Source organism: Poecilia reticulata, chromosome 11, assembly GCF_904066995.2.
Source record: "Poecilia reticulata chromosome 11, P_reticulata-male-v2, whole genome shotgun sequence".
NCBI classification, from domain to species: Eukaryota; Metazoa; Chordata; class Actinopteri; order Cyprinodontiformes; family Poeciliidae; genus Poecilia; species Poecilia reticulata.
This window is the reverse complement of record NC_088840.1, coordinates 27,650,143-27,665,741: the sequence shown is the minus strand read 5'-3', so window position 1 is coordinate 27,665,741 and position 15,599 is coordinate 27,650,143. Positions and strand designations below refer to the sequence as shown.

The 15,599-nt window shown below is 41.6% G+C and overlaps 1 protein-coding gene across 1 annotated transcript in view; it reads right to left on the bottom strand.

Moving 5' to 3' along the window:
* Positions 1-3,582: 3,582 nt before the first annotated feature.
* erf (Ets2 repressor factor) overlaps positions 3,583-15,599 on the bottom strand; it is a 44,209-nt gene continuing 32,192 nt past the window's right edge. Inside the window, exons 3-5 of the mRNA XM_081612646.1 lie at positions 11,380-11,492; positions 7,704-8,572; positions 3,583-6,881 (exon numbers count right to left, since the gene is read on the bottom strand). Coding sequence (XP_081468772.1) covers positions 6,282-6,881; positions 7,704-8,572; positions 11,380-11,492 — 1,582 coding nt within the window. The 3' untranslated portion in view covers positions 3,583-6,281. The remainder of the gene's footprint in view (positions 6,882-7,703; positions 8,573-11,379; positions 11,493-15,599) is intronic.

Below are 15,599 nucleotides of genomic sequence, written 5' to 3'. Positions count from 1 at the left end.
TCAGGCGCTTAAGATATTTTGTTCCCCATCCTAACTTTGGCAAAAAAGAGCAAATGTCTTCAAACTTGCAGGATTTCTTATTGATCATAAGGGGAATTAACACAGTAAAAGACTTTTCAGGTAAATTAATGTGTTTCCATTTAGAGAGGGGGAACAGATTTTATCAGGCGCTTAAGATATTTTGTTCCCCCATGTTAACTTTGTCAATAAAAGAGCAAATGTTATGAAAATCACAGGAATTATTGTTGATGATAAGAGGAATGAACACAGTAAAAGACTTTTCAGGTAAATTCATGCGTTTCCATTTTAGAGAGGGGGAACAGATTTTATCAGGCGCTTAAGATATTTTGTTCCCCCATCCAAACTTTGGCAAAAAAGAGCAAATGTCTTCAAACTTGCAGGATTTCTTATTGATCATAAGGGGAATTAACACAGTAAAAGACTTTTCAGGTAAATTAATGTGTTTCCATTTTAGAGAGGGGGAACAGATTTTATCAGGTGCTTAAGATATTTTGTTCCCCCATGCTAACTTTGTCAATAAAAGAGCAAATGTTATGAAAATCACAGGAATTATTGTTGATGATAAGAGGAATGAACACAGTAAAAGACTTGGCAGGTAAATTTATTTGTTTCCATTTTAAAGGGGGGAACAGATTTTATCAGGCGCTTAAGATATTTTGTTCCCCCATCCTAACTTTGGCAAAAAAAGAGCAAATGTTATGAAAATCACAGGAATTATTGTTGATATAAAGAGGAATGAACACAGTAAAAGACTTTTCAGTTAAATTAATTTGTTTCCATTTTAGAGAGGGGGAACAGATTTTATCAGGCGCTTAAGATATTTTGTTTCCCCATCCTTGCTTTGTCAAAAAAAGAGCAAATATTTTCAAACTTGCAGGATTTCTTATTGATCATAAGAGGAATGAATACAGCAAAAGACTTGCAGGTAAATTAATTTGTTTCCATTTTATAGAAGGCGAACACATTATTTCAGGCAGCTGAAATATCCATCCTCTCCTCTTCTCCTCCAATACCTTTGTGAAATAAAAAGCACCTGTTTCCAAATTCTCAAAAAATATTATGTGTGATACCATACTAGACATTTCCTTAATCCAGTAATGTCATATTTTACATTAGAACGGGATTTACCAAAAAGTTTACACTCTGATCTTTTCAGGAAGTCTTTATTTTTTTGCCCTGCTATCGGCCAGCTTCCCTCCTCCTCCTTTATGAGAAATGAAAAATTATAAATGCACACAACGTGTTGGAAACCTGTGTTTGTTGACTGACTTTTATTTGTCAGGCTTACGAGACAAAAGCTGAAAAAAAGATCGATTCACTTCGCGTTTAAAATAACACAAAACAGCGTAAAAAGACCTCCACACAAGAGCTCGTTTATTTATGTATGTATTTTTATTTTGATAGCTGCCGATTAAACTGAAAGTTACAAAAGTGACATGATTATATGAGTGGTTTTACCGAGAAATCGATCAGAAGCGCCGTAAATATGGTCAGATCCGCCGGATCCACTTCTCTGGCTGCAATGCGCGCTCCCGACACAGGGGGAACAGATTTTCTCAGGGGAACAGAATTTCTCACAAGACCTCTTATTGTTGAGGGGGGGGGGGGCCGGGTGGGGGCGATGCGAGTTTCTCGATTGATTTTTACCCAGAAAGCACATGGGCAAAACCGTTAGTGAAACAGTCACTGGGACTGACTAGTATATATTCCATTGAGGGGGGAACCAAAGGACTCGACCTGGAATGCGGCGTACATAACAAACACGTGTGTTCATCTGCTCTATGGCTAGCCAACAACCGTACTGATTAAATAACATGAAAGTCACAGATGGCAGCAATGCGCCATGCAAAACAAAGTTTACAGGACACACTTCCTGCCAAAGAGCCCCCTGGTGGTTGAAGAAAAATCCACATATAAACCGGAAAATACAATATATGAAAAAAAAAAAAGTCTGAATGCTCTTTGGTATTGTTCAGGGGGCCTGACCAAATGTGGCGGCGGGCCAAATCCGGCCCGCGGGCCATAGCTTGGGGACCACTGCTTTAGACTAAATAGAAACATTTGAGTAACAACTCACTACATCAATTATTATACAATTTTTTCGTGTTTTTGAGTTTTAAAACTTAAATATAAAGAAATATCATAAAGCCCTTTTACCTTTTAACCCTTTTCTTGAATGACTGCTTATTATTTTAGTCTGTAAACTAACTTTAGGCCTTCAGAAACATTTAAAAACAGCCTATAAACATGCTATGCTACTCCTTTGAAAACAGATTGTTCCAAGTGAAATGATGTAACAGCTCATATCTTAGCATAAATACATGATGCAAGTTTTAATGTGATAAAATAAGTAGAAATCTGCTTGAGACCAAATTTGAAAGGATTAAATTTGATCTAATCTCCATGTTAACTGATAAATTGCAAGAAATAATCTCAACATCCCCCTCTGAAGCTGCTCTGAAGGATCTCAAGGTGTTTCCAGGTAAGAACGGATACATGGCTCAATCTTGACAGGTTTTGTCACTACTCAGTGCTCCTTTGGGATAATGAAGACCTTTTACTACTGAGAGGCAGTGAATCTACTTCGAACTTCAATGGGGTAAAATAAACCTTTTGTTGCAAAGGAGCAGCACCTCTACTTCCTCAACAGGAGCCCCTTCGATGTTGAAAAGCGGTGACTCTACCTAGAGCTTTAATAGGATAAGATGCACTTGTCCATGTAGAGGAGCAGACGAGAGCCCATTCAATGCTGAGAAGCAAAGGGCTCTACTTCAAACTTCCTTGGATAACGGAGCCCTTTTGATGTTGAGAATCAGTGACTTCTCAGTGCATCACTTGGACAACGAAGACCTTTCAATGTAGAGGAGCAAGGGCTCTACTATCAACGAAGACCTTTCAATGTAGAGGAGCAAGGGCTCTACTATCAACGAAGACCTTTCAATGTAGAGGAGCAAGGGCTCTACTATCAATGAAGAACTTTCAATGTAGAGGAGCAAGGGCTCTACTATCAATGAAGAACTTTCAATGTAGAGGAGCAAGGGCTCTACTATCAACGAAGACCTTTCAATGTAGAGGAGCAAGGGCTCTACTATCAACGAAGAACTTTCAATGTAGAGGAGCAAGGGCTCTACTATCAACGAAGACCTTTCAATGTAGAGGAGCAAGGGCTCTACTATCAACGAAGACCTTTCAATGTAGAGGAGCAAGGGCTCTACTATCAACGAAGAACTTTCAATGTAGAGGAGCAAGGGCTCTACTATCAACGAAGACCTTTCAATATAGAGAAACAGCGGCTCTATTTTGAATAAATAACGTAAATATTAGAGCTTTTGATGCAGAGGAGCAGCAGCTCTAGTCCAAACTTTTCTATGACAACGGAGCGCTTTCAGTAGAGGAACAGTGACTGTACTCCGAGGTTCCTAGAGGCAACAGTCACTTCAAAACAAAGGAAAAGCAGTGAAGCGGCTTCTTCGTTGTTGGAAAGTGAAAGACTTACTCTGCCCATCTCTCACTCCTGAAGAGGAAATCAAGATGTCAACATTAAATAAAGACAGAGGAAGCGACCATTTTCACCTTTTTAATGAACCCTGATTATTGTTTAATTACAAATGCAGATGAACAGATACAGAATGGAAACAGAAGCATGATAAAATAAAAAGCTCCGCCTCTCCTCCGGAGTGAAAATAACAAGAACATGGGAGGAGAGACGGAGAGGATAAGAAAAAAGGTGTCAAATAATACAAATGTTAAAAATGTTAAACAGTACAACACTCGTTTTGTGTCCTTACAGAATCCACCATAATGAAAAATATATATACAAACTAAAAAAAAAATTAAAAAGACTTCTTCCCCCTGCTGTATATGAGTTTTATCCAACCCTCCTGCTGCTGTCTGCGGGTAGAAAGAGTGCAAACCAGTACAAGAACTCATAAACTGGGAATTAATGGGGAAGAGGTTGGGCCGCGGCACGGGGGTACGACATAATCATAAAGTAGTCATGTTAATAATATAAATCATTACAGGAGTAACAGTAACGCATGGAGGAAAGAGAAGAGGCTGTAAGGCAGCACAGGTCTAACAGTTCAGGTGGTTTAGTCCCGAAAACGTCTCCGAACGGTTTGGTGAATCAGGAATGAGGCGACGAACTATTTAAAAATGACAAATGTTGAGCCTTTCTCACAAAAAAGCTGGATGTTTGTAGACGGGGTAACCACAGAGCGCGTACACATGCAGAATGAGGGATTATGGGAAGTCCCTTGTCGCTCTGAGGTTTCCTCTGTGTGTGTGTGTGTGTGTGTGTGTTTGGGTGTAGTTTCTGCGACTGCGGAGGCGTCTAATGTCAGATGTGATGTCATGTTTCCCTTTATTGTAACCGCACTAACCAGGACGCTGTGTGTTGTAGCTGCTCGAGTCTCAAACCAAAGTCCCGACCATCCAATCAGAGCGAGCCGCCGGATCTGGGTCGCCGCAGCTGCATCAGAATATATATTTATATACACATCTTTGCTATTAAAAATAGGAGGATTTAGCTAATTCGTATCAAATGACCATATTGAAATAGAATATCTGATTCTAATATATATTTGAATAAAATATATATGTTTAGTTTTACAAAAAGCCAAAGGCATGGTGGTTTTCTGAGAGATAATACATGTTCCTGGGGGAGAAAACTGACAAAAAGGCACAATCTCTTTTAAATCTGATTGATAAAATGGGCACAATCTCTTTTTATATGTTAAAAATATACTTTTTTTTTCATATCTCAGTGAAGGTTTGCCTGAGTTAGCCTTGATGCTCCACATTCATTATGTTTCCCTCCCTCCCCCAAAAGACACTAATCAGTTTATCGTCTCTGCAAATGCCCGAAAAATACTGTCCATTTAAATCCAGAGGAAAAAATAAGTCTTTTTATTTTATATATATGTTTATATATATATAAAAAAAGATAGAAGAAGCTGATGATGGGTAAGGTTGAAGGCAACAACGCTGAAAATGCCCCCGTCGGCGATAGAGTCTCTTCCAGACCAAACCAATCGATGCGTCTTCTTCTTCTTCTGCATTTATACTCTGTAGTGACGGGGCGTCTTCCAGGCACTTCTAGAATCTCTGTACAGGCGGCTGATTCTTCAGTAACATCAGGATCTGTCGGCTCCATGTTGGGTTAAAGGAGAAACAAACAAGAACCGGAGGCGACTCCCAACGTCCGGTCGCCTCCGCCCAACATTTATCGACTGGATTTGGGCACGATTGTGATCAGAAGTGGACCGAGGCAACTCTGTAGCCGGGTTAAAGTCTGAGTTTTAGTGTTAAAGACGTGATGATGCGTCCCAGAGCCGGTCCGGCTGGAGTCGCCAGGCAAACACCATGATTTCTACGTGAACAGCTCGTTTTGTTCCCTGCTTTTCTCCGAACCGGTCGCTGCGTCACACGGAGGAAGATGATTTGTTCATTTAGCTCAGTTAAAAGCTTTTTACCTAAACTGTCAAGTTTAAAAGTACTTGAGGGCCATGAGATCGAGTTTTAAAACATTTTAAATTAGAATTATTTTAAAAACTGCTAAATGTTTAATTTTTATCTGTGGCCAGATTTTGTATTTCTGCAGTGAGCATAAAAGTTATTAAAATCAAGATGTCTGATTTAATAGAAGAGGGAGATGTAACTTATTGTATATCTGAAACATGACATTTGTTTAAAAAAATAAAATTTTAAATGATTGTTTTTCTCTTATCTTTGGGTTTGTTGTTTATTCTGAGCAACAAAAACATAAAACAGGTTGCTGTTGCTCATTCTTTAAAAATGTTTGCATTTCAGTAAAAATCACTAAATATTTGTGGTTCTGTTTACCATAAATTTAATTAAATGCATTCTTTGTGTTGCACATTCCATATCTAGGAGACTTTAATATCTTTTAAAAAATTATTTGTTTAACTGCATGAACCCCCAACACTGAGCTGGAATATCAAGTTTGTGCGATTTTTTGTATTTTGGCTGCGGGCCACACAGAATCACTTTGAGTGCCACAAACGGCCCACGGGCCACACTTTGGACACCTGATTTAGCTAACTGAGGCCAGAATTTGTGAATTATTGCACGAATCTTCCTGCAAACGACCCAAACGAGTTCAGATAAAAGCAAAGAACAAAGCAGCTGGTTCTGGTTTTGTAAAACATGATATGAAACCTGCTACGTTTACCAACGCCAGGCTTTCAGATCGGTCCGAACGTCTGGTTCTGCAGAACCCGCCATGGTGGGTTTGTTTTTCAGCAGCCGGCGTTTTCCAGCGACAGCTGCGCCGTAGCTCTCTGCAGCTCGGAGCTCGCTCTGCGTTGGGTCGGCGCCGGCGGCAGCATCAGGCCCAGGATCACTCCTCTTCCTCCTCGGCTCTCCTCCTCTCCCTCTCTCTTCCCGTCTTCCTGCTCCTCCCCCTCTCCTCTCACTTTCTTGTCCTCCGCTTCTTCCCGGTCTCCGTCCGCCTCCATCCGCTGGTCTTCGCTCCAGCGGCGTTTGAAGCGCAGTTTGAGCGGGATGCAGCGGGTTCCTCCGGGACTGACGGGCGCCGGCGCCGCCTGGCCCGGCTCGGTTTTCAGGCCCATCAGCGGGAAGGCGGCGCCGCCGCCGGGAGGCGGAGTGGCGGGAGTTTTGAACACCTCTTCGTCATCGTCAGGGTCTTCCTCTGGATGAGGAGCGGACGGGCTGCTGCCGCTCCCGTTCTTCAGGTGGTGATGATGATGACGACGGCTGTGAGGAAGAGGAGGGAACATGGCACCCTCCTCATCCTCGCTGTTGGGGTTCAGCTCGTCTTCCTCGCTGATGTCGGTCACCTCCACGTCTTCCTCGGACAGGTCGGAGACCGGCTCCACCTGCAGGCGAACGACAGATCAGCGATAAAAACAGATTTTTGATTACAGATCCGATTTTAATAAACTTTTTATCCATTATTTTCAAAAATAGTTTTATGGCAGTATCACAGCCAGACTTTGATAATTTCTGCTTAATTAAGAGAATATAGTCTTAATATCAGCAGGATAAAAGCGTAATTCTACTAGAAACAATGACAATGAAGGTCTTTCAATGAGAAAAATGTTTATTTATCTGGATCTGGTGTGATCAGCTCCATTTGTGGTTCTTTTAGTCTTGATCATTTACAGGATCGTTTCTAAAACCTATTGATAATAATTTGATGCTGATGGGTTTAAAGATCAAGTTTTACCTGTAAGGTATGTTGACCAAAATGCTCAAAGTTCCTCATTTACATTTTTTAATTTATGTTCGAGTTCTCATAAAATTACTACTTTATCGTTCTATTACTATGACTTTATTCCGTTAATGACTATTCTTGCATTATTAGGACTTTATTGTCATAATACTAAGACGTTATTCTGAAAATGACTTTATTATTGTATTATTATGACCTCATTCTCTTAATATTATGACTTTATTCTTGTAATTAAAAACAAGTCTGTAGGTTGACCCTAGTATCGTGTTGTGACCTCAAAATCCAAATAAACAGAAGCTGTAAAACATGTTTGCGAAACAAGATGGCTGCCCTGGGCGTGCTGACATCACTCTGAACTACGGAAACACGAGGAGTGCGTCGGCGGAAAAAGTGTTTTCTTTTTTATAAATTACAAAAACCAATAATTGTGTTAATATTCCAGCTCTACTCTGAGATGCTGACTCACCTTGATCTTCGGCGGCGCTCCTCCTGCAGCAGACCCGGCGTTTGGACCGGCGCCGGTAAACGAAGAAGCGTGGTTGGAGGAGGAGGCGGCGGCGGCCAGAGAGCTCCCCGCCTCCCTCTGCTTGCGGCCGAGCGGCGGCGGCTGCAGCTTGAACTTGAACGGCGAGGCGTGCGCGTCGTCGGCCGGCTGCTGGCCGAGCGGCAGCGGCATGGGCGGGGCCTGCAAGTGGTGGGGGGCGGGTTTCTCCGGGGTGGGGCGGTGTGGCTGGGGGATGACGATGTTGGGGTAGTGCAGGAAGGCCCGGGGGCTGAGGTGGTAGTTGTAAACGGACTGGGTGTGGGCCTGCAGGTAGTGCTTCATGTCCTCCGGGTTGAAGGAGAAGTGGGAGCCCATCATGGGGGACGACAGGGAGGGGGACGGGGTGTAGGCCAGGTGGGGGGTGGGGGTCATGGACAGGGCGGGGGACAGCAGCCCTCCGGGCCCGGGCAGCGGGGACACGGGGAACGGGGACAGAGGGTCGGGGTGGACCCTGTGCGCGGGCCTGGGTAACCCCGCTGGGGTCGGGTGACCCCCGTAGAACCTGAACAGGGACTCGTGAGGCAGGCGGGGGGCGAGGAGCCCCCGGAAGGCCCGGTCGGGCCCGATGGCGCGCTCGTCTGCCGCCGCTGCCTCCTCTAGCTCGGAGTTGGTGGAGGTGCCGTCGCTGCAGTCGCTGACGGAGCCGCGGGCCATGCGGCGCGCCACGGTGCTGAACACGCCGGGGCTGCGCAGCTCCTCGCTGGAGGACAGAACCTCCGACGGGGTGGAGGGCGGGAAGCGGAAATGTGTTCCTCCGGTCGGGACGGGGGGCGCGCTCTGAGGGACTCGACCTGAGACGAACAAGAGAACAGTTCAGACTCACTTTCTGTAGCGGTGGGCGTTTATAAGCAATAAACTTATAACGTATCGCGATAAATCATAATGTTGTTGTAATGGTAATAATGGTATAATCACCATTTCCATTATATTCACAGTAATGGTTATTACCATTCTCAGAGATCAATCAACTTTAAATTCAAATGAACATTTAACACTGGAACTCTAAGACATTTTAAATATCCAAAATAAATAAAACAGCAAAATGAATCAAATAAAATTAATTATGAAATCTCAGTAAACAAAATCAAAGCACCAGACTGATTCCTTCCTCGTCTGACCATGGAGAGGATGGTCAGGGTTGTCCATGGTTTTCTTAATTTTATGAAGAATCTGCCTTTGCATCATCATCTCCAGAAATAAGGTTCGATTTCCACAGTCGTCCCCAGAACAGAACCAGAACCAGAACAGAGCAGCTTCTTTATCAGGTTTTTGAGACGTTTTAGGCCCGTCCTCCGATGCCGTGGCAGAAGAGATGACGTTTTCAACAACAAACTTGTGGAAGGTCTGCAGCATCTTGCTGCAGACCTCGCCAGGTCTTTGCTTCCTCCAGTCGCTCTGTTTCTTCTCTGCTGCGTCTCCAGCCTGTCGTCCAGATGAACACTGAGGTATTTATACTCCTCAACCACCTCCACTTCTTCTCCCATGATGGAAATAAGGTTTAATTTAACCTTCTTTCTTCTGAAATCTACAATCCTCTCCTTTGATTTGTTTACATTCAAGACGAGAGGAAGAGGATTCTTATATTTTCTCTGACTATGAGCCTCAAAAGCCGAGAGGAACCAAGAGTTTAGGCCGAGTCCTGATGAGCTCCTCCTGCCTCCCCCTTCTCAGCCTGTGGCACTGCAATAAATTCTTGGCATCTGAGCACATGCCGGGATTAAATATTGGAAAAGTCGACCCGACTGCCATTACAAACATGGGCTGGGTTCCTCAGTTTTTTTTGGTTTTTTTTTCCAGCGCCTGTCGTTTAAAAAAAGAAAAACACATCTGTGCCATGTGTGTCAGGAATGACGGGTGGAGGAGAAGCTGCAAGCGCGTACGAAACCATCGTATCACAACATGTCAGTGTGTGGGCCACATCACACAGAGGCTATAATTAAAGTTTCGTGCTTCGCTTATGTCACCCGGTCTCCAGCGCTCCATATGGGCCGTGTTTACGCTGGGTGGCCGGACCCAAAGCGGCTGCGCCCCAGGGAGGAGGGGAAAAGCGCAGACGTGGCGCTGGGGTCTGGAGACGCACGCGGTCGGTTACCGGGCAGATTAAGACGAATGTCAGAGAGCAGCACATACGCCTCCACGCCATCAACATGTTTCTGATTTGTCCCACTAATGAAACAACATCTTTATGGGGGATTTTTTTCTGGCAAACTGAGCCTGTGGAGAAAAAAGCTGCTCAACAGCTACCTCTAAAGGTTGTTGGAAACAAGAAATAAAACTTAAAAACTGAAATCTGAGTCAGTTTTGACAAAATGAAGCTCAAAGTCCACTAAAAAGTAAGACAGTTTTTATCTAGCTCCTCATTTTCCCTCCTATTACAGCAGAAAGGACCAACAACTTTCCCCTGGTGGTAACAGTGAAGCAGAAACAAAAATATTTCAGCTAAAACCTGATTAGAAAGCGAGTGGAAAAAACGAAAAAGGTCTTTATAACTCTACCTATTAGAGTAATAAAGGTCGGTGACCCCTGCCGCAAGACGACAGAGTGAGATCTATTTGTCCAAATAGATCTCCGTTTGTCCAAAGTTTCACATTTGAAAGAATTTCTCTTTCGTATAAAACATTTACGCTCATGTTTGATGAGCGTAATGGCGATGCTCAAAGTCAGTTTTGATTTATAACAAATGGTAAAATATATCTTTACCGTAATTTATTCTGCTTATTCTGTACACATCTGTAGGTGCCTCCTTCCAATTCAGCAGACAAATAAATAACAAAATAAAATCTGTAGCTGGGCCACCCCCAGTGATACGCTGCCCTGGACAATGAGCCACATCAGAAACCACCAATGCTACCATGTAAGGGAAAATGGGACGCGTGGATGTAAAAAAAACTCTGAGTGGCTTAAATATAAATTAAAAGAGGCATCAATTATTCCTAACTACTGTGGGTATTTCACATTCTACTCTCATCTACTCTTCTTGCAGTTTTTGTTTTTAAACTGCAGCAGTAAACTTGCTTTAAAGACTTTTATGTGTCTTTGCCAGAGGTGCCTATAAATGTACAGTAAAGGGTGTAGTAAATGCAATGTAAAGGCAGTTAAAAACAACAAAGCCAGTCTGCAGCTTTTTGTTCTTAACTGGATTTTATATGATGCAAAAAGTTCCAAACTATTTAAAATATGCATAAAATAATAAAAGTTATGCTGTTTTCAAAAATAGGGTTAGAAACTATATCAAAAAGAAGAAATAATCTTATTTTTGTGTCATCTGCAACCTTAAATAGTCTGAATCCTTTGCATCCATTTCCCCAATAAAAGCAGCAGATGTTGGAATATAAAATAAAAACGTGCATAAAAACCAAGAAAGCTCAAAAGATTAAAATGAAACTGAATTATCTATAAAGACTGAAAGCTCTTGATGAGTAGAAGGTCCAACAGCTGGATCTCGTTTTTCATGCTTCAGATTAAAATCCGACACAAACCAACAGAACCTTCCCCAGAAGGAGGCGTAAAACCTCCCCTCCTCGCTGCGTAAATCACCTCAGCGCGCTTCAACACCGAGCGGCCAGCAGTTTTCACGTTGCTGCGAATGTGTACCTACCAGAGCCCATGTCGATGAAGGGGTAATTGACGAGCACCAGTTTGTTGAAGTTGAACTTGTAGGTGAACCTCTTCCCTTTGGTCTTGTGGAGGATCCGCTTGTTATAGTAGTATCTGTGCAGAGAGAGGAGGACAGGAACATGCAGGTTATGCACTGTGGAGCCAGATTTACTGAAGTTAGCTGCAGTTTAAATTCATCACGTGGAAATAAAAACCTTAGAGACTTTCAAGCTTAAGCAACACATTGAACATATTGGAAATTAAATGCAGCTTTTGAAGCTACTCGACACACCATTTCCTGGTGTTTGTAAAGCAGCCAATCCAGGAGCTTTATTTATTTTCTTTGAAGCTGATTGGCTGTACCTCCAAGAGTCTGAATTAATTAGCTTCTACAATATCAAAATAATCAATCAAAATTATATTTTTCTAGCACATTTCAGCAACAAACGGCTCCACATCATAAAAACACAAAAATGTTGGTCAGTGTTTCATTTATATTGTTTCAACTCTAGTTTTTAGTCTAGATTTAAAGGAACTCAGCGTTTCAGCTGTTTTACAGTTTTCTGGAAGTTTGTTCCAGATTTGTGGTTCATAAAAGCCGAGTGCTGCTTCTCCATGTTTGGTTCTGGTTCTGGGGATGCAGAGCAGAACCAGAACCAGAACCAGAGATGTCTGGAAGGTTCGCACAACACCAGCAGATCCTTAATGTATTTTGATGCTGCACTATTATTTAAATACTTTAAAATAATAGTATTTTAAAGTTTATGCAATAATGCTATGATGGTTTCTAATATGTGTATTTATGCATGTTGAGTGTTTGAATTATTAAAATAAGCAGCTCTAATTGTTTTTTAATAGGTTTTGCTGTGTCAGCAGCTGTTGGTCTCCAACACCCATGAATACTTGGGGTCCACTGTAAAAATTTTAACATTTTTATTAACATATTGTGACAAATATTATTAAAGAGGTTTGTGGGTTATAAAAACACAAACATTCTCATACAGTGAGATTTCAGCTCCTCAGTTCTGCTGCTTTTGAACTGAAGAGCCGTTCAAAAACCGTTTTAGGGCTCTGTCACTTTTATGCAAATAAGCTGTTGCTGGCCACGCCCCCAAGGTCAACGTTTAAACTTTCCCTTTTGACCCTTGAAAATGGCTGCAAATGGCTGTAAAACCGCACATCTTGATGCTGAACCATCAAGGATGCAGCAGAGGTTTCTGAATGTTAAGCAGTAAAACCAGCTGACCAATCGGGCTCGTCTCCAAATAGTGGAGTGGGTGGAGCTCTGCTTGGGTTGCTAGGTAACTGGGCTGTACCCAGTTACCTAGCAACTGGACTTAATCAATGGGTTTTTGAAACGGCTTGTTTTCAGACACCAAAAACCCTCAACTTATTGGTAGAAAATGGTTACATGTGGTTGTTTTTAGCGCTTGAATGGTTTCTAGAAGCAGTAAAGACCAGGATAGAAGTATAAAAACAAGCAAAAAGTGAATTTTCCACATAGATCCTGCAATCAACTAAATAATTTTAAGAGTCCCACCACTACTTAAAACCTAAAAATGGAAATAATATGTTTGCGTCCTAATTAGAAATTTGCTAAAAATGACAAGTTGTCATGTGATATTTGTGGTTGTGAGCAATTTATAAATCTGAATTGAGGGTAAAAGTGGCTCTTTGGATCGTAAAGGTTGTGGACCCCTGATTAAAGGCTAGACACTTTGCTTTTCTCCATGTGCATGAAAGCACAGACTTACAAAACAACATAAAAGGTTTTTCAATGCATAAATAGGTAATTCCTTCCTTCCTTCCGTTGTATTCAAAACTACGGCCTCCATCAACGAAACTGCAGAACATTTCTTTTCTCTTTTATGCTACAATCCTTAGAATAAAACCCCACAGACCATCAAGGTGGGTCAGCTCTCAAAGAAATAAGCCAGGAAAAGCCTGTTTGGTGCAGAAAAGAGCAAACACACCAAACAAAATGGGTAAAGATACAATGGTGCCCAGTGAGACTGATCAATACAGCTTAAAGAAACAAAATGCTGCTAAAGGAGGGGAGTTCTTGATGGAAAGAGTGATGTAAACCTCCATAAACAGGCCGCTTCCCGACCGAACACAACGCTTCAATTCAAAGCCTCACTGTGGGCCTGAAGGAGGTGAGACATCCATTCAGATTTAGTCTTATCCAGGCGGCTCCATTAGTAGGAGTGCATTAGTCATCGTCAGCACACAGAGTGATGCAAAGAGTGAATAGGCAGCTGCTGACAGCTCCTCCAAAAGACAAGAAAATGGCTCAGTGTGACTCACCAACAGCCACATTCATACTTCTTTACACAAAAACAAGTAAATCGTAGAGCCTCATTCAGCAGGGACCGGCCACTTCATTCTGGGAAATGTAATGCGCATCATTTCCAGTTACATGAAGCGCAGAGGAGCCCGGTGGGTGAATCTGCACATGGATTTAAGGATGGATGTCTGGTTCACACTGCAAAAACACAAAATCTTACCAAGCATTTTCTCGTGCAAATGTTTTATTAAACTTGAAATAAGATGAAACTAATTCGCAACTAACATTTCAGCAAGATAAAGGGGCTTGTTTCAGGTCAATAATTCCTTATTGATTAAAAAAATGCTACTCCACTGCATTAGTTCATCTGCTGTGGAACTAATGCTTTTTATTAGGACTGAATTAATTGTGATTAATCAATTATTGAAATAAATTGGCAACTAATTTAGTAAGCGATTAATCGTTAACAGACTCGAAAAATGGCTTTTTGCTGAAGAAACAACATATAAAATATTACATTTTGCATTTAATATGAAAAATATGTGAATCTGTTCAACCCAGAACTCCTCAAATGCCTTTTTTCCCACTTTGCCTGGAAAAATATCTCCCATGATGCCAATTCAAATATTAATCCCAAAAAGAAACAAATTAGTAGACAGTATTTTTAGCTGCATTTGCATTTTTGCTACAAATCACTGAAAAATGCAGAATGTGGCAATTTTAAAAGATTTAATCGTCAGAATAACCAATAGACCAATCGATTAGGGTTGCAGCCCTAAATTATAATCAATATTCAAAAATTATTTACTGAAAACAAGTTCCTATATTTTGCTGAAAAGTTACCTGCATGTTAGTTTTGTCTTATTTCAAGTGAACTAAGATATTTGCAATAGAAACTAAACAAACAATACTTGGTACGACTTTCTTTTTTTGCAGTGCAGGCTGAAAGAGATTATAAAAGCTTGTATAGCTGCACCCTGTGTACCAATCAATTCATTTTTACACATCCATCCATCCATAAAGATCAATACTATTGTTTACGGACACATGCGTAACAAATATTCATTCTAGGACAGGAAGAGAGATGATTAATCTTCAGGAAACTGAAGGTAAACACGAAGAAACAACACAACTTGAGGTGATCGGTCACATTAGGAGCGACGGTTACAGAAATCACACAATGGTGGGGATATGAGTCATTCTGCTCGGGCTGAATCCAGCGTGGACACGATATTCGTCACGGGAGTTTTGCACAAAGGAGGGAGAAAGCAGGAGTTCGTCGAGCCCCTCGGTGACTCAAAGAGTGAAGGGCCTGTTCTGAAAGAAACGGCTGTGATGAACTCCCACACTCTCACATGGAGAGCGGCCGCACAAAGCGGCAAACGGACAAAACCGGCTGGAGCTGTGAGCAGGGGAAGTAATCAGATGATGAAGAGCTGAGGTCATTTAATCACTCAGGAACAAACAGGTGGGTACAGCAGGCAGGCCGCCTTCATTAGTACTGATCAATAATCATAGACGATATGAATCCTGATGGTTACAGGTGTGGATCTATCTTCCTAGACGATTCAAAGCACAAATGTCTGACTTTATAATCTTAGAGAAGACCTTGGAGTTAATATTGTAAATTGACGCTTTTAAGTTTTTTGGGGGTTTTTTAATGCAAATTTTCAACATTTTGACAGATTAATCTTAAAATCTAGAGTTTTTTGTACTGAGTTTGAAATGTACTCCTCTGTGACTATATTGTTTTTTTTTTCTTTTATCTAGAAAAACCTAAAAACTATTGCTGACATAAATTGAAATAAATGTCAGTTAATTTAGTAAACACTTAATAGTTAACTAGGGAATGGAGACTCAAAAAGAGACTATTTGATGAAAAAACAACATTTTTTAAGAAATTCTCTTTAGAAAGTTCAAGTCTTCATCAGAAA